This window comes from Neoarius graeffei, chromosome 20, assembly GCF_027579695.1.
Source record: "Neoarius graeffei isolate fNeoGra1 chromosome 20, fNeoGra1.pri, whole genome shotgun sequence".
In the NCBI taxonomy this organism is placed as follows: domain Eukaryota; kingdom Metazoa; phylum Chordata; class Actinopteri; order Siluriformes; family Ariidae; genus Neoarius; species Neoarius graeffei.
The window spans coordinates 64,200,523-64,223,936 of record NC_083588.1 but is presented as its reverse complement, the minus strand read 5'-3'; the positions used below and the strand labels follow the sequence as shown (position 1 = coordinate 64,223,936).

Here is a 23,414-nt window from a genome sequence, read left to right as displayed (position 1 = left end):
GATAAGAGGAGATATGACAAGATAAATTAAGGTACGGCAGGACATGAGAAGATGATATAAGACATGTTACCGTAAGGCAAGACAGCATAAAACAAGAAAAGACAATATCAAATAAGACAGAATATGAAATGAAAAGATAATACTAGGAACCTTAAAGCAAGATAGAACAAGACAATATAAGATAGGCTGACACAAGTCAAAACAAGAAAATAGAAATAAAATACAAGCACATATGATAATATTTGATAAACTAACTGAACCCCTATTTAGTATTTTTTTAAAAATACAATAGCAAGCTTCAGGGTGGTCAAAATGTAGCTGAGCCACACATTACTACTCTCTGATGTTTCAATTATGGTTGTTTCTTTGCAGGCGGTTTGTTGTGAGGACTTTATTCACTGCTGTCCTCATGGGAAAAAGTGTAACCTCGCTGCTCAGTCATGTGACGACCCGTCAGGATCAGTACCCTGGCTGAAGAAGGAACCAAGCCGACCACTCAGTGGACAGAAGGTTCCAAAAACCGAGGGTATATCATCAAATATCAGTAACATTTCTTTGTTGAACTGCAGGAATGAAGCATCTGTGTTTTTAACAAATGAAAAGAAAATCATCTCACTGTGTTCAGTTTCTGATGTTCCCTGTGATGACACCAAGTCTTGTCCTGATGGATCCACGTGCTGTAAGGATGAACAGGGAGGATGGGGCTGCTGCCCTCTGCCTCAGGTAAAATCCCTTTCAGTAGTCTGCATTACATTATATCTTAAAACTATCCTCGAAGTTATGTGACCTTATGTGACCAGAATATCATCAGTGTATACTACAACATAGCTGTGGATGATGAAACAGTAAAATTTCATGATGGAGGACAGGACCAAAGATGGGACATTTACAAAGACTTATATCAGGACTAGATATTCAAAATGCTTTGTGATTATCTTTCACTTTTCTCTGACAAATATAGAAATGAGGTTGTACTTGGTATACTTGATATAATATTGTGCTTCACATACATACTCCAGTGCAGTGGCCAGTAAATATTATATTGAAATTAACCTTAACTGTGTAATTTTGTGATGCATATGATAGTTAATACATATTCAGAATCCTCCATCATTCTTTTGTACATAGAACTACTGGCTATGCCTTGTGATGTGGATAGAAAGACAAACCCAATCCAAGGACATTGTTGATATATTCATCCACAACACCTTTATTCCTTGACTTGGAGGGGGGAGAGAGCATAGTGGACTTGACCTTTTAAAATTTGCTGAGACATATATGGGGCAAAAATAGCCAAGTCACACACTGCTAATAGCTAATCTAAAATTCATGTTACATTGTTGTGTTTTCACAGGCGGTGTGCTGTGAGGACTTTATCCATTGCTGTCCTCATGGGAAAAAGTGTAACCTCGCTGCTCAATCATGTGATGACCCGTCAGGTTCAGTACCCTGGCTGAAGAAGGAACCAAGCCGACCAATCAGTGGACAGAAGGTTCCAAAAACTGAGGGTACATCATCAGATATCCATAACATTTCTTTGTTGAACTGCAGGAATGACACACTTGTGTTTTTAACAAATAAAAATAAAATCCTCTTGCTGTGTGTGTTCAGTTTCTGATGTTCCCTGTGACGACACCAAGTCTTGTCCTGATGGATCCACGTGCTGTAAGGATGAACAGGGAGGATGGGGCTGCTGCCCTCTGCCTCAGGTAAAATCCCTATGGTTGAATATGACCCGTTCATAACAATTGATAATTGGAATTGGAAGTGGGTTTAAATACAACACAAAACAAGACAGACTTTGATTTTAGTTTTGGATCAGATGAGTGTTGGTTGATATTTTAGAAAACAATATCAGAAATTCAGTCTGAAAGCACTTGTTATGAAGTTCAGACATGAAAATGCAGGTGCAAGATTAGAAATAATTTTAAAATGTCGAAATAGTAAACAAGCAGAGGGAGCAGATAAGAGGAGATATGACAAGATAAATTAAGGTACGGCAGGACATGAGATGATATAAGACATGTTACCGTAAGGCAAGACAGCATAAAACAAGAAAAGACAATATCAAATAAGACAGAATATGAAATGAAAAGATAATACTAGGAACCTTAAAGCAAGATAGAACAAGACAATATAAGATAGGCTGACACAAGTCAATACAAGAAAATAGAAATAAAATACAAGCACATATGATAATATTTGTTAAACTAACTGAACCCCTATTTAGTATTTTTTTTTAAATACAATAGCGAGCTTCAGGGTGGTCAAAATGTAGCTGAGCCACACATTACTACTCTCTGATGTTTCAATTATGGTTGTTTCTTTGCAGGCGGTTTGTTGTGAGGACTTTATTCACTGCTGTCCTCATGGAAAAAAGTGTAACCTCGCTGCTCAGTCATGTGACGACCCATCAGGATCAGTGCCCTGGCTGAAGAAGGAACCAAGCCGACCACTCAGTGGACAGAAGGTTCCAAAAACCAAGGGTACATCATCAAATATCAGTAACATTTCTTTGTTGAACTGCAGGAATGAAGCACCTGTGTTTTTAACAAATGAAAAGAAAATCATCTCACTGTGTTCAGTTTCTGATGTTCCCTGTGATGACACCAAGTCTTGTCCTGATGGATCCACGTGCTGTAAGGATGAACAGGGAGGATGGGGCTGCTGCCCTCTGCCTCAGGTAAAATCCCTTTCAGCAGACTGCATTACATTATATCTTAAAACTATCCTCGAAGTTATGTGACCTTATGTGACCGGAATATCATCAGTGTACACTACAACATAGCTGTGGATGATGTAACAGTAAAATTTCATGATGGAGGACAGGATCAAAGATGGGACATTTACAAAGACTTATATCAGGACTAGATATTCAAAATGCTTTGTGATTATCTTTCACTTTTCTCTGACAAATATAGAAATGAGGTTGTACTTGGTATACTTGATATAATATTGTGCTTCACATACATACTCCAGTGCAGTGGCCAGTAAATATTATATTGAAATTAACCTTAACTGTGTAATTTTGTGATGCATATGATAGTTAATACATATTCAGAATCCTCCATCATTCTTTTGTACATAGAAGTACTCGCTATGCCTTGTGATGTGGATAGAAAGACAAACCCAATCCAAGGACATTGTTGATATATTCATCCACAACACCTTTATTCCTTGACTTGGAGGGGGGAGAGAGCATAGTGGACTTGACCTTTTAAAATTTGCTGAGACATATATGGGGCAAAAATAGCCAAGTCACACATTGCTAAGTAGCTAATCTAAAATTCATGTTACATTGTTGTGTTTTCACAGGCGGTGTGCTGTGAGGACTTTATCCATTGCTGTCCTCATGGGAAAAAGTGTAACCTTGCTGCTCAGTCATGTGATGACCCGTCAGGTTCAGTACCCTGGCTGAAGAAGGAACCAAGCCGACCAATCAGTGGACAGAAGGTTCCAAAAACCGATGGTACATCATCAGATATCCGTAACATTTCTTTGTTGAACTGCAGGAATAAAGCATCTGTGTTTTTAACAAATAAAAATAAAATCCTCTTGCTGTGTGTGTTCAGTTTCTGATGTTCCCTGTGACGACACCAAGTCTTGTCCTGATGGATCCACGTGCTGTAAGAATGAACAGGGAGGATGGGGCTGCTGCCCTCTGTCTCAGGTAAAATCCCTTTCAGTAGACTGCATTACATTATATCTTAAAACTATCCTCAAAGTCGTCACTTCACCAGCATGGCCCTTATGTGACAAGAATATCATCAGTGTACACTACAACATAGCTGTGGATGATGTAACAGTAAAATTTCATGATGGAGGACAGGATCAAAGATGGGACATTTACAAAGACTTATATCAGGACTAGATATTCAAAATGCTTTGTGATTATCTTTCACTTTTCTCTGACAAAGATAGAAATGAGGTTGTACTTGGTATACTTGATATAATACATTTACTGCTGTGCACTTCTGTTTAGATGTAATCTGCATTTCGTTGCCTTCTACCTGTGACATGTGCAATGACAATAAGGTTGAATCTAATCTCATCTAATTTAATACTGTGCTTCAAGTCAAGTCAACTTTTTTGTCAAATATGCTATACATGCTCGACATACAGCACAGATGAAATATCAGTCCTCTCTGACCCATGGTGCAAACAGGCAATGCAATAAATAAAAATAGAATAGAATAATTGAAAAAAAACAAACAATATAAACAGTATAAACACTCTAGATAGGAACTAGACAGACTAAACACTCAAACAATATAAACAGAATAAATAAACAGTATAAACACTAGATAAGAACAAGACAGACTAAACACTCAGACAGACAATATAAACAGTATAAACACTCTAGATATTATCCTTTTTTTCAATTACGTTCATTATGTCATATATTAAATATAGTTAGGTTTTTTTTCTTTTTTATCAGACATCTAGTTTTTAGGTTTGTTTACCTGACATGTTTCGACGTACGACTGTCGTCTTCCTCAGAGTGTCAACGGATGTTATTGGTGACGCATCTTTTATCAGCTGATGTTTCCGAAGGCGTGGCCTTCCTGTCTGGTTTGACAGGTCGGTCACACCTTCTACTGTCTGTTCATCCCCTGCAAGATGGCACTCCAGGTATGGGAGAGCATGTATGCTCTCAAATCCCGGTTGATGGTCCTCGGACTTCGCTTACGGATCTCCATGGCCTCCCTGATCCAGCGCTGATGTTTATTATCTTCTGTGCGGATGACTCTGGCATTCCCCCAGTCCATAATATGATTTTCCCTTTTGCAGTGATCTGTTATGGCTGACATAATTTTCCTATTGTCCCTTTTCTTTTATTGTTCGGGTTTATCTTGTAGCTGTCTCCTTTTCGCACTCTTTCTTATGTTCATTTTTTCTTGTGTTGAAACTCCTTCCTGTCTCCCCGATGTAAGTTTTATTGCATAATTGGCATGGAATCTCATATATGGTGTTGCATTTGTTTTCCGGATGTATTCTGTCTTTGGGATGAACCAGGATCTGACGGAGTGTTGTGTATAGTTTGACAGGTGTGTTAATGTTGTATTTCCTCATTGCTCTTTGAATGCGTTCCGTTATTCCCCTGATGTATGGTAATGTCACTACTCCCCTGTTTTCTTGTTTGTTGGTTTGTTTTTTCTCTTTTTTCTGTGTTTTATTGTTCTTAACCTGTTCCGCCCCTTTGGATATTGCCCATTGTGGATATTGACATGCCTTCAGTGCGTGTTGTATATGTTGTTGCTCCTGTTCTTTGTCCTGTGGATCTGTAATTATTGCTGCGCGTTCATGTAAAGTTCTAACTACAGATATTTTGTGCATTATGGGGTGTTCGGAAGTCCAGTTTAAATATTGGTCGGTGTGTGTGGGTTTCCTGTGTACTTTTATTTTGATGTCCCCATCTTCTGTGTGATGTATTTTTAAGTCCAAAAATGTTATTGACTGCTCCGTTTCCTCTTCATGTGTGAATTTTATATTGCCGGTATTGTCTATGGTGTTGAGATGGTCGGTAAGTTGTTGAGTGTGTCCCCTCTTCACTTTTTCCAGTATGTCATCCACATAACGTTTCCAGAGTGTTGGCCTGTATTCTGCTGGTATTGTAGTGAGTGCTTTCTGCTCCAGATCTTTCATGAAAAAGCCGCACATGATGGCTGATAGTGGGTCTCCCATGGCAAAACCTTCCTTTTGTCTGTAAATTGTGTTCCTGAATTGAAAGTATGTGGATGTGGTGATCAATTGAAGGAGCTGAGTGATGTCTTGTACAGTGAGGTTTGTGCGTTTCTTGAGCGTCCTATCTGTTTTTAATTTGTCTTGTACTACCTGTATGGTGGCTTCCGTGGGTGTTCTGGTGAAAAGAGATATGATGTCGTGTGATATGAAAACTTCGTCTTGCTGCATTTTGATGTTTTTTAGTTCTTCTGCCAGTTGTTTTGAGTTTTTGCAGTGTTGGTCTGTGAGTCCTAGTAATGGTTTAATTATTTTGGTAAGTGCTTTTGATAGGTTGTATGTCACTGAACCAATGCTATCTACTATGGGGCTTAATGGTGTTCCTGGTTTGTATGTCTTTGGTGTGCCGTAAATCCTGGGAATGACGTTGGCTGTGGGTACTAAATGATTGTATGCCTGTTTATCTATTTTATTTTCATCGAGTAGCGGTTTGAGTACTGCTTTAAGTTTCTTTTTCTTGTCTTCGGTTGGGTCTTTTCTTAATATCTCAAATGCGTTGTCACTGAGTAATTCAATCATTTTCTGTTCATATTCATCAGTGTCCATAATAACTGTTGTCCTACCTTTATCTGCTGGGAGAATTGTGATGTCATTATTTTTTGCTAATGTTTTCATAGCTTTAGTTTCCTGTTTTGTGATGTTACTAGGTGGTGGTTTGGCCGTTTTCAATATACCAGCTATTGCGTTTCTTAGTGCTGCTTTTTGTCCCTGATCCTGTATTTTCTCACATGCTTATTCAGTTGCCAGAATGAATTCATCGTGTGGTATGTTGTTCGGTATGACAGCGTAGTTGAGTCCTTTTGCTAATATACTGCGTTCTGCTTGTGAGAGTTTGTACCTTGATATGTTATGAATCCATTTTTCGTTGATGTGTGCATGCTCTGGTTCTGCCTTCTTTTTCTGTGCAATGAGTCTGTCCAGTTTTCGGATTTGTCGGGTTTTTGTCTTGGTGAATTCCTGCTCGTGTATGTCTGCCAAGTGTCCGTGTATTGCTATTTCCATGTCCTTGTTTTGGGGAAACCGGCGTTTGAAAGTTTCCATCTCCCTATGTAATTCGCTATTGATATTATTAAGTTTGTCAGTTGTGCACCGTATCCGTTCTTTTACCAGAGTCATCCGCACTTTCCTGATCATCTTCTCCGCGTTTCTGGTTGGAATCGGGTTCTTGATATTCAGGCTGGCTGGTACGACTTCTTCATCCCGGCAGCGCAGATTGAATCTCAGGTGGTTTCTGTAGCGTGCCCGTTTCCATGTCAATCTTTCTAGGTGGCGAAACTCCTTGATGCTTTTATCTCCGTAACTTAATCTTTCAATTACGTTCATTATGTCATATATTAAATATAGTTAGTTTTTTTTTCTTTTTTATCAGACATCTAGTTTTTAGGTTTGTTTATCTGACATGTTTCGACGTACGACTGTCGTCTTCCTCAGAGTGGAACTTACCAACCATCTCAACACCATAGACAATACCGGTAATATAAAATTCACACATGAAGAGGAAACGGAGCAGTCAATAACATTTTTGGACTTAAAAATACATCACACAGAAGATGGGGACATCAAAATAAAAGTACACAGGAAACCCACACACACCGACCAATATTTAAACTGGACTTCCGAACACCCCATAATGCACAAAATATCTGTAGTTAGAACTTTACATGAACGCGCAACAATAATTACAGATCCACAGGACAAAGAACAGGAGCAACAACATATACAACACGCACTGAAGGCATGTCAATATCCACAATGAGCAATATCAAAAGGGGCAGAACAGGTTAAGAACAATAAAACACAGAAGAAAGAGAAAAAACAAACCAACAAACAAGAAAACAGGGGAGTAGTGACATTACCATACATCAGGGGAATAACGGAACGCATTCAAAGAGCAATGAGGAAATACAACATTAACACACCTGTCAAACTATACACAACACTCCGTCAGATCCTGGTTCATCCCAAAGACAGAATACATCCGGAAAACAAATGCAACACCATATATGAGATTCCATGCCAATTATGCAATAAAACTTACATCGGGGAGACAGGAAGGAGTTTCAACACAAGAAAAAATGAACATAAGAAAGAGTGTGAAAAGGAGACAGCTACAAGACAAACCCGAACAATAAAAGAAAAGGGACAATAGGAAAATTATAAGTCAGCCATAACAGATCACTGCAAAAGGGAAAATCATATTATGGACTGGGGGAATGCCAGAGTCATCCGCACAGAAGATAATAAACATCAGCGCTGGATCAGGGAGGCCATGGAGATCCGTAAGCGAAGTCCGAGGACCATCAACCGGGATGAGGGAGCATACATGCTCTCCCATACCTGGAGTGCCATCTTGCAGGGGACGAACAGACAGTAGAAGGCGTGACCGACCTGTCAAACCAGACAGGAAGGCCACGCCTTCGGAAACATCAGCTGATAAAAGATGTGTCACCAATAACATCCGGTGACACTCTGAGAAAGACAACAGTCGTACGTCGAAACATGTCAGGTAAACAAACCTAAAAACTAGATGTCTGATAAAAAAGAAAAAAAAAAACCTAACTCTAGATATTAACTAGACTAAACACTCATATAGTCTAGTTCAGGGGTTTTCAAAGTGTGGGAGAGTGAGCCCCCCCTCGGAGAGCAAATAAACAACAGCGCCCCCCCTTACAATTTTTGTTATTACTATACTTAATGTTCCATTCGTATTTAAAAAAAAATGGTTGTTGTACACATTTTTTTTTCTTTTTCACATTTTAAACATCTGTGCTTTTTAAAACATCTTGTTTTACACATTTTAAACATCTCATAGCATCGTTAGCGAGCACCTCTTGGCAGACAACACACTGTGGCAGTGGAGCATCTTCAGATCCAGTCCATGAAAATTCAAACTTTAAATAATCGTGGTCATACTTCCTTTTTTTTCCAGTCCCCCAGGATTCCGTGGGCCTTTTTTGTGATTGTTGCGGGCTAAAATGTCTGATGTTGTGGGGGTTTCCAAAAAAATTGCGATGAAAGTTGCGGTGTTTAGGTTTTTGTTGCGATTACATTGCGGGAGGAAGTGAAAGTTGCGAGAAATTGTTGCGATTTTCTCTTTTTGTGATTAAAATTGAGTGATATGTTAAATATTAAGTTATTACTGAAAAACTATTGATTAAAAAACAAAGCCACTGAGAAATGGTCCTATAAACAACTTTACCAATATAAAAGATTACCAGGACTACAAAAATGCAGAAAAATAGGCTTTACTTATCCAAATGCACCTGCTGGTTCAAAAGTTAAAGTGCAGAGAACCTCACAGCACAACATGAAGTTACCTTAAAATATAATATAAATGCCTCAGCTTTCATGTAAGAAAAAAACTATTAATACTAGTACTGTGTGCAGGCAGTCTCTCCTGAAGACTAAATTAAACAATAATTATAAACTAATAAAATAAATGGCTCAGGCTTCATAGAAGAAAAAAAACAATTTGAACAGAATCTCACAGTATGATGCCGACACTGCCTAAACAATGGAAAATAAAATACCATTTTGGCAAAAATGTTGGCATCCATTAATTTCTTGTATTCAGTAAAAAAAAAAATAAAGTGCACACAGTCCTTCACTGTAAACATAACACACTTTCAGTAACAGAATTTAAGCCTACAGAAACACTGACTCGCACATCATGCAGTGTTGGCAGATACTGCTGACGTTTTCCAGTCCAAAATATATTCAAAACCCGCCAAAATGCACTTGAAACCGCCAATCTGGCAACACTGCGCGCATGCTGCTTCTCTTGAACATAGACATCCGGAAGTAAGGCGGAAGGTAGTTTGTCGACGTCACCTCAAGACGACACCAACAATTGGTCAAATTTGCGGGAAAGTTGCGGTGATTGGATATAATTGCAACACCGCCCTGAATTCGCGGGGATTGATTGAATTTGCGCTGAAGTTGCAAATTGCAACATCCTGGAGGCTCTGTGTTTTTGCTTGGCCCAGACTTTGTCTCCTCACTCCCTGTAGCTTTAGGTACTAAAAATCGACCCATTTTGTCTCTCACGTTGCGCCCCCCCGAAGAACTCTGGCGCCCCCCAAGGGGGGCGCGCCCCACACTTTGAAAAGCCCTGGTCTAGTTAATATCTAGAGTGTTTATACTGTTTATATTATATTATACTCCAGTGCAGTGGCCAGTAAATAAATAAATATATATATATATATATATATATATATATATATATATGTGTGTGTGTGTGTGTGTGTGTGTGTGTGTGTGTGTATTATTTACCAGCTGGGAGGTCTGTATCATGAAATACTGTGAATGAGGTCTTGAACGTACTGAGCGAGGCCCTCTGGGCCGAGGTCAGTATTTAAGGCCGAGGTCATGGTATTTGCACCATACGGACTGACCTTAAGCTGGTAAATAATATATTTATTTTTTTCTTTCCCAAATTCTAACAGAAAACGAGAGCTCCCAAAAGGGAAAACCGAGCCAAGGCGAGTCGCCATTTTGAATCCTCATTCATGGCTGTCATGCAAATAGCTTCTTCCTCGGTATACAGGTGCACTTTCATGGCAGGAAAAAAAATACATTTTGCCACCTGTGTAGTCCCCTATTTATACAAAATTGAGTCATTCAGGATTCAGCCATGTTCTTGCTCTGCATCAGCAACAGTTACAGGTTTTTAGCTCCCCCCCCCCCCCCCGCCCATCTTGTTTTTTTTTTGGGGGGGGGGGTTGGGGGGATTTTTTTTTGGGACCGTTTTTTTTTTTTCGCGCCCACGCTCGTGCCGCCCCCCCGCGATGCCACCCCAGGCAGCTGCCCGGTCGGACCGCCCCCAGGACCGCCCCTGATTAATGCTATTATAATGAGAAATGTGAAAATAAACATTGACAAAAAATGCTACTATGTTTGTTGTTGCTGTGAATTAGCAAGTCGCCAGAGGTCCGTAACCCGCTCACCAGCCAATCAGAGTGCAGGATTTGATGGAAACCAGACTGCGAAAAATATAATATATTGAAATTAACCTGAACTTCGTAATTTTGTGATGCTAATGATAGTTAATACATATTCAGACTCCGCCATCATTCTTTTGTACATAGAAATACTCACTATGTCTTCAAAGTTGAATTTCAGTGTTCAAAGTGTTTATTGTCATATGCACAGTAAGGACATGTCCTCTTGCACAATTAAATTCTTAGTTTGCTGTCCACCATGAATGCCAATTACAAATAAATAAATAGGCGGAAGAAGTTATACAACATAAAGGCAATATAGTGCAAAATAAAAGCAAAAAAGCAAAAACACCCAGTATAGTACAAAATAAAGGTAAATGTAGTGCAAAATAGGTAGTGTAATACAAAAATAGGGCAATGATCAGACGTAGCAGCAGAATGGCAGTAATGTGCAAATGTCCAAACAATGTAACCAGATGTAAACAGTCAAGAAACAGCAGCAAAAAAGGGCAGTAATGTGTAAAAAAATGTAAACAGAGTGATGTTAATAGAAAGACAAACCCAGTCCAAGGACATTGTTGATATATTCTTCCACAGACGCGTTTTGCCTCGACTTAGAGGGGGGAGAGAGCATAGTGGACTTGCCCTTTTAAAATTTCCCGTGGGGCAAAAATAGCCAAGCCACACACTGCTAATAGCTAATCTAAAATTCACGATACATTGTTGTGTTTTCACAGGCGGTGTGCTGTGAGGACTTTATCCATTGCTGTCCTCATGGGAAAAAGTGTAACCTCGCTGCTCAGTCATGTGATGACCCGTCAGGTTCAGTACCCTGGCTGAAGAAGGAACCAAGCCGACCAATCAGTGGACAGAAGGTTCCAAAAACCGAGGGTACATCATCAAATATCCGTAACATTTATTTGTTGAACTGCAGGAATGAAGCACCTGTGTTTTTAACAAATAAAAACAAAAACCTCTTGCTGTGTGTGTTCAGTTTCTGATGTTCCCTGTGATGACACCAAGTCTTGTCCTGATGGATCCACGTGCTGTAAGGATGAACAGGGAGGATGGGGCTGCTGCCCTCTGTCTCAGGTAAAATCCCTATGGCTGAATATGACCCGTTCATAACAATTGATAATTGGAATTGGAAGTGGGTTTAAATACAACACAAAACAAGACAGACTTTGATTTTAGTTTTGGATCAGATGAGTGTTGGTTGATATTTTAGAAAACAATATCAGAAATTCAGTCTGAAAGCACTTGTTATGAAGTTCAGACATGAAAATGCAGGTGCAAGATTAGAAATAATTTTAAAATGTCGAAATAGCAAACAAGCAGAGGGAGCAGATAAGAGGAGATATGACAAGATAAATTAAGGTATGGCAGGACATGAGAAGATGATATAAGACATGTTACCGTAAGGCAAGACAGCATAAAACAAGAAAAGACAATATCAAATAAGACAGAATATGACATGAAAAGATAATACAAGGAACCTTAAAGCAAGATAGAACAAGACAATATAAGATAGGTTGACACAAGTCAAAACAAGAAAATAGAAATAAAATACAAGCACATATGACAATATTTGATAAACTAACTGAACCCCTATTTAGTATTTTTTTAAAAATACAATAGCAAGCTTCAGGGTGGTCAAAATGTAGCTGAGCCACACATTACTACTCTCTGATGTTTCAATTATGGTTGTTTCTTTGCAGGCGGTGTGTTGTGAGGACTTTATTCACTGCTGTCCTCATGGGAAAAAGTGTAACCTCACTGCTCAGTCATGTGACGACCCGTCAGGATCGGTGCCCTGGCTGAAGAAGGAACCAAGCCGACCACTCAGTGGACAGAAGGTTCCAAAAACCGAGGGTACATCATCAAATATCAGTAACATTTCTTTGTTGAACTGCAGGAATGAAGCATCTGTGTTTTTAACAAATATAAACAAAAACCTCTTGCTGTGTGTGTTCAGTTTCTGATGTTCCCTGTGATGACACCAAGTCTTGTCCTGATGGATCCACGTGCTGTAAGGATGAACAGGGAGGATGGAGCTGCTGCCCTCTGCCTCAGGTAAAATCCCTTTCAGTAGACGGCATTACTTTATATCTTAAAACTATCCTCGAAGTTATGTGACCTTATGTGACCGGAATATCATCAGTGTACACTACAACATAGCTGTGGATGATGTAACAGTAAAATTTCATGATGGAGGACAGGATCAAAGCTGGGACATTTACAAAGCCTTATATCAGGACTAGATATTCATAATGCTTTGTGATTATCTTTTACTTTTCTCTGACAAAGATAGAAATGAGGTTGTACTTGGTATACTTGATATAATACTGTGCTTCACATACATACTCCAGTGCAGTGGCCAGTAAATATTATATTGAAATTAACCGTTACTGTGTACTTTTGTGATGCTTATGATAGTTAATACATATTCAGAATCCTCCATCATTCTTTTGTACATAGAAATACTCACTATGCCTTGTAATGTGGATAGAAAGACAAACCCAATCCAAGGACATTGTTGATATATTCATCCACAACACCTTTATTCCTTGACTTGGAGGGGGGAGAGAGCATAGTGGACTTGACCTTTTAAAATTTGCTGAGACATATATGGGGCAGGCGGCACGGTGGTGTAGTGGTTAGCGCTGTCGCCTCACAGCAAGAAGGTCCTGGGTTCGAGCCCCGGGGCCGGCGAGGGCCTTTCTGTGTGGAGTTTGCATGTTCTCCCCGTGTCCGCGTGGGTTTCCTCCGGGTGCTCCGGTTTCCCCCACAGTCCAAAGACATGCAGGTTAGGTTAACTGGTGACTCTAAATTGAGCGTAGGTGTGAATGTGAGTGTGAATGGTTATCTGTGTCTATGTGTCAGCCCTGTGATGACCTGGCAACTTGTCCAGGGTGTACCCCGCCTTTCGCCCATAGTCAGCTGGGATAGGCTCCAGCTTGCCTGCGACCCTGTAGAAGGATAAAGCGGCTAGAGATAATGAGATGAGATAAGATGAGATCTATGGGGCAAAAATAGCCAAGTCACACATTGCTAAGTAGCTAATCTAAAATTCATGTTACATTGTTGTGTTTTCACAGGCGGTGTGCTGTGAGGACTTTATCCATTGCTGTCCTCATGGGAAAAAGTGTAACCTCGCTGCTCAGTCATGTGATGACCCGTCAGGTTCAGTACCCTGGCTGAAGAAGGAACCAAGCCGACCAATCAGTGTACAGAAGGTTCCAAAAACCGAGGGTACATCATCAAATATCAGTAACATTTCTTTGTTGAACTGCAGGAATGAAGCACTTGTGTTTTTAACAAATAAAAATAAAAACCTCTTGCTGTGTGTGTTCAGTTTCTGATGTTCCCTGTGATGACACCAAGTCTTGTCCTGATGGATCCACGTGCTGTAAGGATGAACAGGGAGGATGGGGCTGCTGCCCTCTGCCTCAGGTAAAATTTCTATAGTCAAATATGACCAGTTCATAACAGTTGATAGTTGGAATTGGAAGTGAGTTTAAATACAACACAAAACAAGAGAGACATTACATGGTGAATACACACTAAACACTGAACACAAATCTTTTTAATCCCCATTAATTTGTAAAATTCACACAGTGTGTGTGACATAAAAGTCGTGCCTTGATCAGTCAAGATTCCTTTCGGAATCCTGTCTCAGGAGATAACGCAGAAGAGTGTCTCTGCAACACTGCATGCTGAAATATTGTGAAGAGGCAAAGCTTCTGTATATCGCGTTGCATAATCCACTTTGACTAACACAAAGCGATACCTGTGTGCAGAGCAATCTAATGGCCCAATATGATCCATGCCAATTCATTTGAAGGGGATTTCAATTAATAGTAATGGGTGCAATGGCACTTTTGCTGTAGCCACTGGAATTACGAGCTTCCATTTGCGACACACTGCACACTACCTGCGGATATTGGTGCAAATCCTTGGGCAGTAGAAATGAGCCATGAGATGATTCAGTGTTTTTTCCTGCCCCAAGTGCCCAACCATAGAATTATGATGAGCTACAAGGAATAAAAGTTCCCTACGGCTCTTTGGGACAAACATCTGTGTTATCTCTTCCTTGGTTTGAGTGTCTTGTGTCACTCAATATAGCCTATCCTTAATAATACAGAAGTATGGGAAGAAAAGCACAACATTAGGTTGGAGAATTTGGCCGTCAATTACTTTCACTTGGTCAAAAGTGTGTCTCAGGGACCCGTCATGCGTCTGCTCCAATGGGAAATCCCCTAAGGGATTCCTTAGAGAGAGAGGAGAGCTCTCCCCCCTCTCCATGCCATCATGATGTGGAGCTGATGCAGATGGCCCTGGGACCGCCTCCCCAGCTAATGTTGTGGCAGGATTCCCCCATGACGTAGTACTGCAGGACCCACCCACTACCAACTGTTTCATTAATGTTTTAAATCTCAGCCAATTGGTTCCCAGGATCAGAGGGAGGGTGAGGCTCCGACTAACTGCCACCTCCACACTATGCTTTTCTCCCCAAAAGTGAATAGTAATGGGCATTAGTGGATATTTGTGGAAGTCACCATGCACACACCTGAACTTCATCAACTGTACATTTCCCAGTGCCCCGCACTGAATCAGGCTGTGATGCATGGAGGCCTGATTACAACCAGAATCTATGAAAGCCTGATGTGTACCCTCTTGAATACTCACAGAGACTCTGTACATTCCCACTTGATCGGGGAAGCCTGTGATGCATCAGGAATGTGAATCAGTAGCCTTGCCTCATTGCAGAAGTGCTGATTCCTCGCCATCCCTCCACACCGACAGACCTGTCTGGGCTCACTCCCAGTTCTGGTGGGCATGGATGAGTCCACCTGTGGAGAGAGAGAGGGGGTTAATGGCAGCACAGACACAGAAGGGGAAGGTAGAGGAGAAACATGAGGACAGACACGAATACGGGAAGCAGGTTTTGGGGGAATTGGCCCCTGTTTCCACGGGGCTGGGGTTAGGAAGGGGCAAGGGGACTGAGAGGGAGTGGGAAAAAGTGAAAGTGAGAGAAAGAGAGGAAGAGAAGCTGCGGGAGCGCCTGCTCCCGGAAATGCTGTCAGATGGTCCTCTGCCAGCCAGACTGCCTCCTCCAGCGATGTCACTCGGTGACACTGGACCCATGTTGATGTCTCGCTTGACAGTTGGGCGGTGAACTGTTCCAGCATCATGCAGTTGATGATGTCCTCCATGCCGCACTTGCCTGCCTGTAACCATTGTCAGCAGGCATCTCTGAGTTGCTGCGTGAATACAAATGGCCGACTGACTTCACTATAGGCCAGCACATGGAACTGCTGGCAATGCTCTTCCAGGCTGTGGCCGGCTCATTGCAGTATAGCCCGCTTCAGGTCCAGATACTCCAGCATGCTGGTGGCAGGGAACTGCCCAGCCACAAGCTGTGTTTCCCCTGACAAAAGTGGCAATAGATGAGCTGCCCACTGTGAGGTTGGCCATGAGCTTACCTCCATGATGCACTTGAACAGCTCAAGGAAGGCTTCGCTGTTGTCCTGCAGCCCCCTCTTGACCAACTACACAGGAACACTGGCCGCAGGAACGACTGCTGGAGTATTTGCTGACTGGACCCAGCTCTGCATCACTTGCTGGTCCTTTGCTTGGGCTTCAAGCAGGGCCTGGAAGCGCTGCACCTGCTCAGTGGACAAGGCGAGCAGTTCTTGGTGCTGGCACTGGAGGTTAACAGTGAAGGTCTGGAGGAGCTCCCTGACTGGTGTGGACTCCATGGTGGTGTTTGTTCCTCAAGTCCCAAGTTTCAGCACCAGTGTAACAATTTTGTGGAAGTAGACAATGAGGAACTGGAAGCAGGTGCTGTAGTTCAAGGTACACTTTCTTTTATTGGCACTTTTCAGTGACTTTCTCTATTAGGGCACACAAGACACACATGCATGTGATGGGGTGACACAGGTCTTTCTCTCTCTCATTCCTGGCTGCCTGAATGACACACAGAGACACAGGTTAATAGATAGCCAATAAATAGACACAGCTGCACCTCATCACCTGTTGCCCACTGATTCAACCTGACTCCTTAATGTTCACAGCCAATGTTTGACCATGCCCTCGCTGTCAGCAGCTGACCCAACCTGCAGCTGACTCCCCCTGGTGGGAGAGGTAATCTGCCACCACTATGTTTGCCCCTGGCCTGTGGACCCCCTTGAACCATGCCTTCGCTGCCACAATATGTCAAGACAGCATGAAGAAAAGATAATACAAGATCAGATAAGACAGAATATAATGTGAAAAGATCACACAAGGAATAATAAAACAACATAAAACAAGACAAGATAATACAAGATGGGGTGACACAAGTCAATACAAGAAAATAGAAATAAAATACCACCATATACGATAAGATTTGATAAATTAACTGAAGCAATATTATGAATTTTTTTTTAAATACAATGACAAGCTTCAGTGTAGTTCAAAATGTAGCTGAGCCACATGTCACTACTGTCTGCTGTTTAAATGAAGTTTGTTTCTGTACAGGCAGTGTGTTGTGAGGACTTTATCCACTGCTGTCCACATGGTAAAAAGTGTAACCTTGCTGCTCAGTCATGTGATGACCCGTCAGGTTCAGTACCCTGGCTGAAGAAGGAACCAAGCCAGCCAATCGGTGGACAGAAGGTTCCAAAAACCGAGGGTACATTGTCAAATATCCACAACATTTCTTTGTTGAACTGCAGGAATAAAGCATCTGTGTTTTTAACTAATAAAAATAAAACCCTCTTGCTGCATGTGTTCAGTTTCTGATGTTCTCTGTGACGACACCAAGTCTTGTCCTGATGGATCCACGTGCTGTAAGGATGAACAGGGAGGATGGAGCTGCTGCCCTCTGTCTCAGGTAAAATCCTTGTCCCTTGACTGCATTACATTATATCTTAAAACTATCCCCGAAGTCGTCACTTCGCCACCACGGCCCTTATGTGACCAGAATTTCATCAGTGTACACCACAACATAACTATGGATTATGAAACATAAAATTGAGTGTTGGAGACCTGGAGCAAAGATGTGACATTTACGAAGCCTTATAGCATCACTAGATATTCAAAATGCTTTGTGGTTGCCTTTCACTTTTCTCCTATGAATATAGAAATGAGGTTGTACTTGGTATATGTGATATAAGACTGTGCTTCACATACATACTCCAGTGCAGTGGCCAGTAAAGACTATATTGAAATTATCCTTGGACTTGCCTTTTAAAAATTTGCTTACACATGTGTGGGGCAAAATTAGCCAAGTCACACATCACTAATAGCTCATCTAAAATTCATGTTACATTGTTGTTTTCACAGGCGGTGTGTTGTGAGGACTTTATTCACTGCTGCCCTCATGGGACAAAGTGTAACCTCACTGCTCAGTCATGTGATGACCTGTCAGGATCAGTGCCCTGGCTGAAGAAGGAACCAAGCCGACCAACTGCACCTACAGCCCAAAATACATCAGTAAATGTAAGCTCTGAATCAAAACCATAATCTACCTGCACTTCATCCACCACCTGCTCAAAAAGTTAATTCATAAATACTCATTTACTTTGAAAGATATTCTTATAGTCTCCAAATCTATCAGCCATCAAAGTTTAAATGATGTGCAAGTAATACCACGAGTTGGCCTAGTGGTTAACGTGTCTGCCTCTTGACTGGGAGATCATGAGTTCTACTCGAAGCTGGGTCATACCCAAGACCATCATAAAAATGGATAAAAATGGTACTTCCTGCTATCTGGCAAGGCATGCCACAATACAGATGTGAGTAGGGAGTCAAACTCTTATGGTTAAAGGACTAGCCCCCCACTGTAACCCTAGCTATGTAATCGGTGAGAGGCTGAGGGCTATATAAACTGAGATTGGTGCCATCTGATATGGCATGGGAAGGGCTTTGATGTGCAAGTCATTGTTGTCGGCTATCCATTGCTAGCGATGATGACTGCTTCATTAGGATGTAGAGAAACACAGATGGGCTACGAGGCTCACACCAGAGTGACAGAGCCATCCACAGCAGCGGCACGAACGGCCTAGCCAAGCTGCCATGGAATGCCTGGCCTCGTGAGCTCTCATATACTGTTCTCCTCTCCTAACAAAGCACCTTGCACAGTAAGGTAAGAGAAATGATGTCGTGCCCCCATCGTGTTGTCTCTCTGGACATCCAGACCTGATGCCAAGTGGTGCACAAAAGTGCCACAGACCTGACAAGTATGGAAGTTTCCCTGCAGTGATGATTGATGCCATCTGTTGGCCATTTGAGTGGCTCTTCCACATGCCATCTGGTGATGTGCCATTGACCCTGTTGGGTTCATCTGCCACATTGCATCGAAAAGCGCCCTGCTGCCAGTGCCTTATTGGTGATGTACTATTTAACCCATAGCTGTGTCCCAGGCAGGTGCTACCACTCTGGGTCAGAGCAGACCTGGGAGCAATGGTGATTAAGGGGTAACTCCACTTTCCCCAGTACTCAAGTCCTTCTGGGCCTGAGACTCACCACCGGTTGCAGTTTAAAGTCACACCCAGAACTAAATGTGCAAGTAGTACATGTAATAGATTTTTACAATATAATAATCATGTAGATAAATAGGACACAAATAGATTTGAGGAAAACATTTTTTAAAAATAAGCAAAATGCCATGTTTCTTACCATATTTGAATTTTTTTTATATAAGATTTCACTTTTGCATTGTAAATTTGTTTATTATCTTCCTTATTACTTACTTATTTGGAAAGAGGATTGAAGTGAAGTGTGACCATTACACGTCCTGTCCTGAGTACACCACCTGCTGCTTCATGCATAAGAACCAAAAATGGGGTTGCTGTCCTCTGGACCAGGTGAGTGGAATACAGTTCTTTCTCTATCTGTCACATGCACAGTTAATTTGCTGAGACAAACCATCACAGTGTGAGAACATATTCATGTTACCAAAAATCTGCAAAGCATAAATTCCTCTGTCCTGAAGACTTTCCTGTGACTCGATCACTGGAGAATCCTTCCATGAATGCTTATATATTATAGATGTGAGTGTTTTACTGGGAAATATGCCACTCGTATTTTTCATACGAGCTCCATCCGGGACATGGAGAACCAAAACCATGACATAAATCTCTATATGTCACTTGTGAGAAAATTGATGAATTGTTTTGATAAATTTGGGTACATTTTGTTTGTGAATGTGTTGATATAATAAAAGGAACATCACATGTTGGCTTGAAGATATGAAGTTTATCTTCTCATGTTGAAAAACTCACATTTTTCATACAAAATACATCGCAGATCTGAGTGACATATTTAAATAACATTGGGTGGCTTTGAGTAGTCGATCAGCTACATTCTATTCAGCTAGCATGATATTGAACGAGTTAAAGACGAGTAGCTGAATGGAATATATCTGATATACCATGAAAAAAAGCCAGCCAATATTATTATTATTATTATTATTATTATTATTATTATACATACACATTCTCTTCATATCAGCATTCTTGAAGGCCAACACTAGCTTACCTGTGAGTCGGGGCCATCAGCGCAGTAGTGAAGTCACCTTCCAGTCGGTGTAGCTTTCATCAGTAATGTTAGCAAATGCTAATAAAGCAGTCAAACCAGTGCTATCAAGAGCAAGTAGCACAGGCTAACAACTGAGAAACTAAGATTTCTGTCTCCAGACTCTTCCTCCACGCTGCACACTCGACACAGTATTTTTCACTCAGACTTAAGTATTCATTCCCCTGTGTAATTTATTTAGTTACTTTTCAAATCAACATTAGCAGCTACACAAAACGGAGCAACCTGGCAGCCAAAATTCAGCCAAAAGTGAAATATTCCATTTTTAATGAAGCAAACCTGGTGGCCATGTTTGTTTACAAATTGTCACAGTCACTCACTAGCACGGAAGTTTGACGTCTCTGACGTGTCCCTTTTCCAGTTTTTCGATGTCGGTATGTTTTCTCTTGTAAATATGCGTGAAGAATATGTAATGAAGTTTTGATAGCCTCTCAGGTATTAAATGCGTCTTTCTCTTTCCCGGTGAACAAAGCAATGCTTCTGCGCATGCGCAGCAGAAAAGTTTTTTGATTGGATATTCACATCAGCTCCGACGTGTGACATCATGTTGTCTTGACAACCATGCAAGAATAAGAAGAATCCTTTATTTGTCACATGCACACTTCAAGCACAGTGAGATTCAGCCTCTGCATTTAACCCATCTGAAGCAGTGAACACACGCACACACCCAGAGCAGTGGGCAGCCACACTACAGCACCCAGGCAGCAGTCAGGGGTTAAGTACCTTGCTCAAGGGCACTTCAGCCCAAGGCCACCCCACATTAACCTAACTACATGTCTTGAGCTGTGGGGGAAATCAGAGCACCCAGAGGAAACCCACACTGACACGGGGAGAACATGTAAATGCCACACAGAAAGGCCCCCACTGGCCGCTGGGCTTGAACCCAGAACCTTCTTGCTGTGAGGCAACAGTGCTAACCACTACACCACCATGCTGCCCCATATTGTAACCCATATTCAACGCTCATTCTCCATTGGGTAGAGTGACGTAATACATGTAGGATAAGTGATATGCTAACTATATTGCATGCTATCAAACCAAATGAATGGAACCTGCTAGAAGGGAATAGAACACATGTTTTTATTCCATCAAAAAAGTGTTCTGTATGTATAATATTTCCCAATATTTCACTCCGATGACATCACTCACAGTGTTTTCCCGCTGACTAGACGTGCATTGTCAAAATGGCAAACCGGTTCAGAATTAAAATTATTTTCATTAACTTGCATTTTTTGTAGACATGTATAAAGAACATTACATGGTGGTGCGAAGAGATCAAGTTTTGAATCAAGTTTTGATCAAGTTCTCATTTTGAAAATATTTTTTGCTCACTCATGAAAACGTGCACCACTCGAAGATAAATGGTTTGAATGTTTGTGCAGGTTATGCATTTTATAACACGCAAACAAAAACAAAGAAAGTCAAACCCAGATCCACAAAACAGGAACAAGGAGACCGAGCCATGAAACAAAAACATCAAACAGCAGAGACTTAGCAACCAAGGGTAGAAATGACAAAGGCCTGTCTAATGCAAGTGAAGGGAGAAGCTAAAAACAGGTGTGTATAATCAGGAGTCAGATGTTTAAAACAAGGCAGTAGTGGTGGCTGATGGGAAATGGAGTCCAAGCTAGACATATTTTGAGGCTGTGATGAAACCGGCACTGACCTGACTGCAACATGCTTGAAAAGAAGCAATTGAATAGCTGATGGATAGTTAGCTTACTCTTTTTCAAAAATACTTGAAATACTAATGATAATTCAGTATACATTGTGTTTAAAGTTTTCGTGAATAACACATAATTGATGCCATGGACAGAGTCATCTGTAGTGAACTTGTGGTCTGTTTTTATCCCAGGCTACGTGCTGTGCAGACGGAGAGAACTGCTGTCCAAAAGGATACTTCTGCCGTGACCAGTGGTGTGAGAAAAGCTCCTGGATAAATTCCAACTCTGTGTCTTTAGCCTCCGTCAGGGATACGATAATGTCTCAGATCCACACCATCAACTGCGGAGGAGGGATCAGCTGCAGCGACCTAGAAACCTGCTGCAGGACATCAGTAACCGCCTGGGCCTGCTGCCCATTTCCAAAGGTAACACTACAGAGAGAAATGGGGATTTTATTCATCATTTACTAAATTTAAGATTTTATTCATCATTTACTAAATTTAATGAAAATAGTGAATTTTTTTTATTATTGTGTATCATTTAGAAGTATTGTCTCAGCTTCCTTTGGTACTGTGTACTGGTACAGACCTTTGATTGTAATAGAAAGAATATTAGCTGGACATCAGAGGCCACAGGGTGGCACGGTGGTGTAGTGGTTAGCGCTATCACCTCACAGCAAGAAGGTCCGGGTTCAAGCCCCGTGGCCGGCGAGGGCCTTTCTGTGTGGAGTTTGCATGTTCTCCCCGTGTCCACGTGGGTTTCCTCCGGGTGCTCCGGTTTCCCCCACAGTCCAAAGACATGCAGGTTAGGTTAACTGGTGACTCTAAATTGACCGTAGGTGTGAATGTGAGTGTGAATGGTTGTCTGTGTCTATGTGTCAGCCCTGTGATGACCTGGCGACTTGTCCAGGGTGTACCCCGCCTTTCGCCCATAGTCAGCTGGGATAGGCTCCAGCTCGCCTGCGACCCTGTACAACCCCGATTCCAAAAAAGTTGGGACAAAGAACAAATTGTAAATAAAAACGGAATGCAATAATTTACAAATCTCAAAAACTGATATTGTATTCACAATAGAACATAGACAACATATCAAATGTCGAAAGTGAGACATTTTGAAATTTCATGCCAAATATTGGCTCATTTGAAATTTCATGACAGCAACACATCTCAAAAAAGTTGGGACAGGGGCAATAAGAGGCTGGAAAAGTTAAAGGTACAAAAAAGGAACAGCTGGAGGACCAAATTGCAACTCATTAGGTCAATTAGCAATAGGTCATTAACATGACTGGGTATAAAAAGAGCATCTTGGAGTGGCAGCGGCTCTCAGAGGTAAAGATGTGAAGAGGATCACCAATCCCCCTAATTCTGCACCGACAAATAGTGGAGCAATATCAGAAAGGAGTTCGACAGTGTAAAATTGCAAAGAGTTTGAACATATCATCATCTACAGTGCATAATATCATCAAAAGATTCAGAGAATCTGGAAG

The 23,414-nt window shown here is 41.3% G+C and overlaps 1 protein-coding gene across 8 annotated transcripts in view; it reads left to right on the top strand.

Annotated features, from left to right (window-relative positions):
• Window positions 1-23,414, top strand: part of grna (granulin a) — a 61,903-nt gene that overhangs the window by 34,304 nt on the left and 4,185 nt on the right. For 5 of the 8 annotated variants that reach the window (XM_060902228.1, XM_060902235.1, XM_060902232.1 and 2 more), the window contains 19 exons: window positions 373-526; window positions 626-723; window positions 1,355-1,508; window positions 1,612-1,709; window positions 2,333-2,486; window positions 2,586-2,683; window positions 3,316-3,469; window positions 3,573-3,670; window positions 11,420-11,573; window positions 11,677-11,774; window positions 12,401-12,554; window positions 12,658-12,755; window positions 13,781-13,934; window positions 14,038-14,135; window positions 17,205-17,358; window positions 17,462-17,559; window positions 18,012-18,167; window positions 19,433-19,534; window positions 22,120-22,353. In XM_060902228.1, the coding sequence (XP_060758211.1) occupies window positions 373-526; window positions 626-723; window positions 1,355-1,508; window positions 1,612-1,709; window positions 2,333-2,486; window positions 2,586-2,683; window positions 3,316-3,469; window positions 3,573-3,670; window positions 11,420-11,573; window positions 11,677-11,774; window positions 12,401-12,554; window positions 12,658-12,755; window positions 13,781-13,934; window positions 14,038-14,135; window positions 17,205-17,358; window positions 17,462-17,559; window positions 18,012-18,167; window positions 19,433-19,534; window positions 22,120-22,353 (2,508 nt within the window). The remainder of the gene's footprint in view (window positions 1-372; window positions 527-625; window positions 724-1,354; window positions 1,509-1,611; window positions 1,710-2,332; window positions 2,487-2,585; window positions 2,684-3,315; window positions 3,470-3,572; window positions 3,671-11,419; window positions 11,574-11,676; window positions 11,775-12,400; window positions 12,555-12,657; window positions 12,756-13,780; window positions 13,935-14,037; window positions 14,136-17,204; window positions 17,359-17,461; window positions 17,560-18,011; window positions 18,168-19,432; window positions 19,535-22,119; window positions 22,354-23,414) is intronic. The other 3 variants (XM_060902233.1, XM_060902231.1, XM_060902234.1) reach the window with 3 other exon arrangements.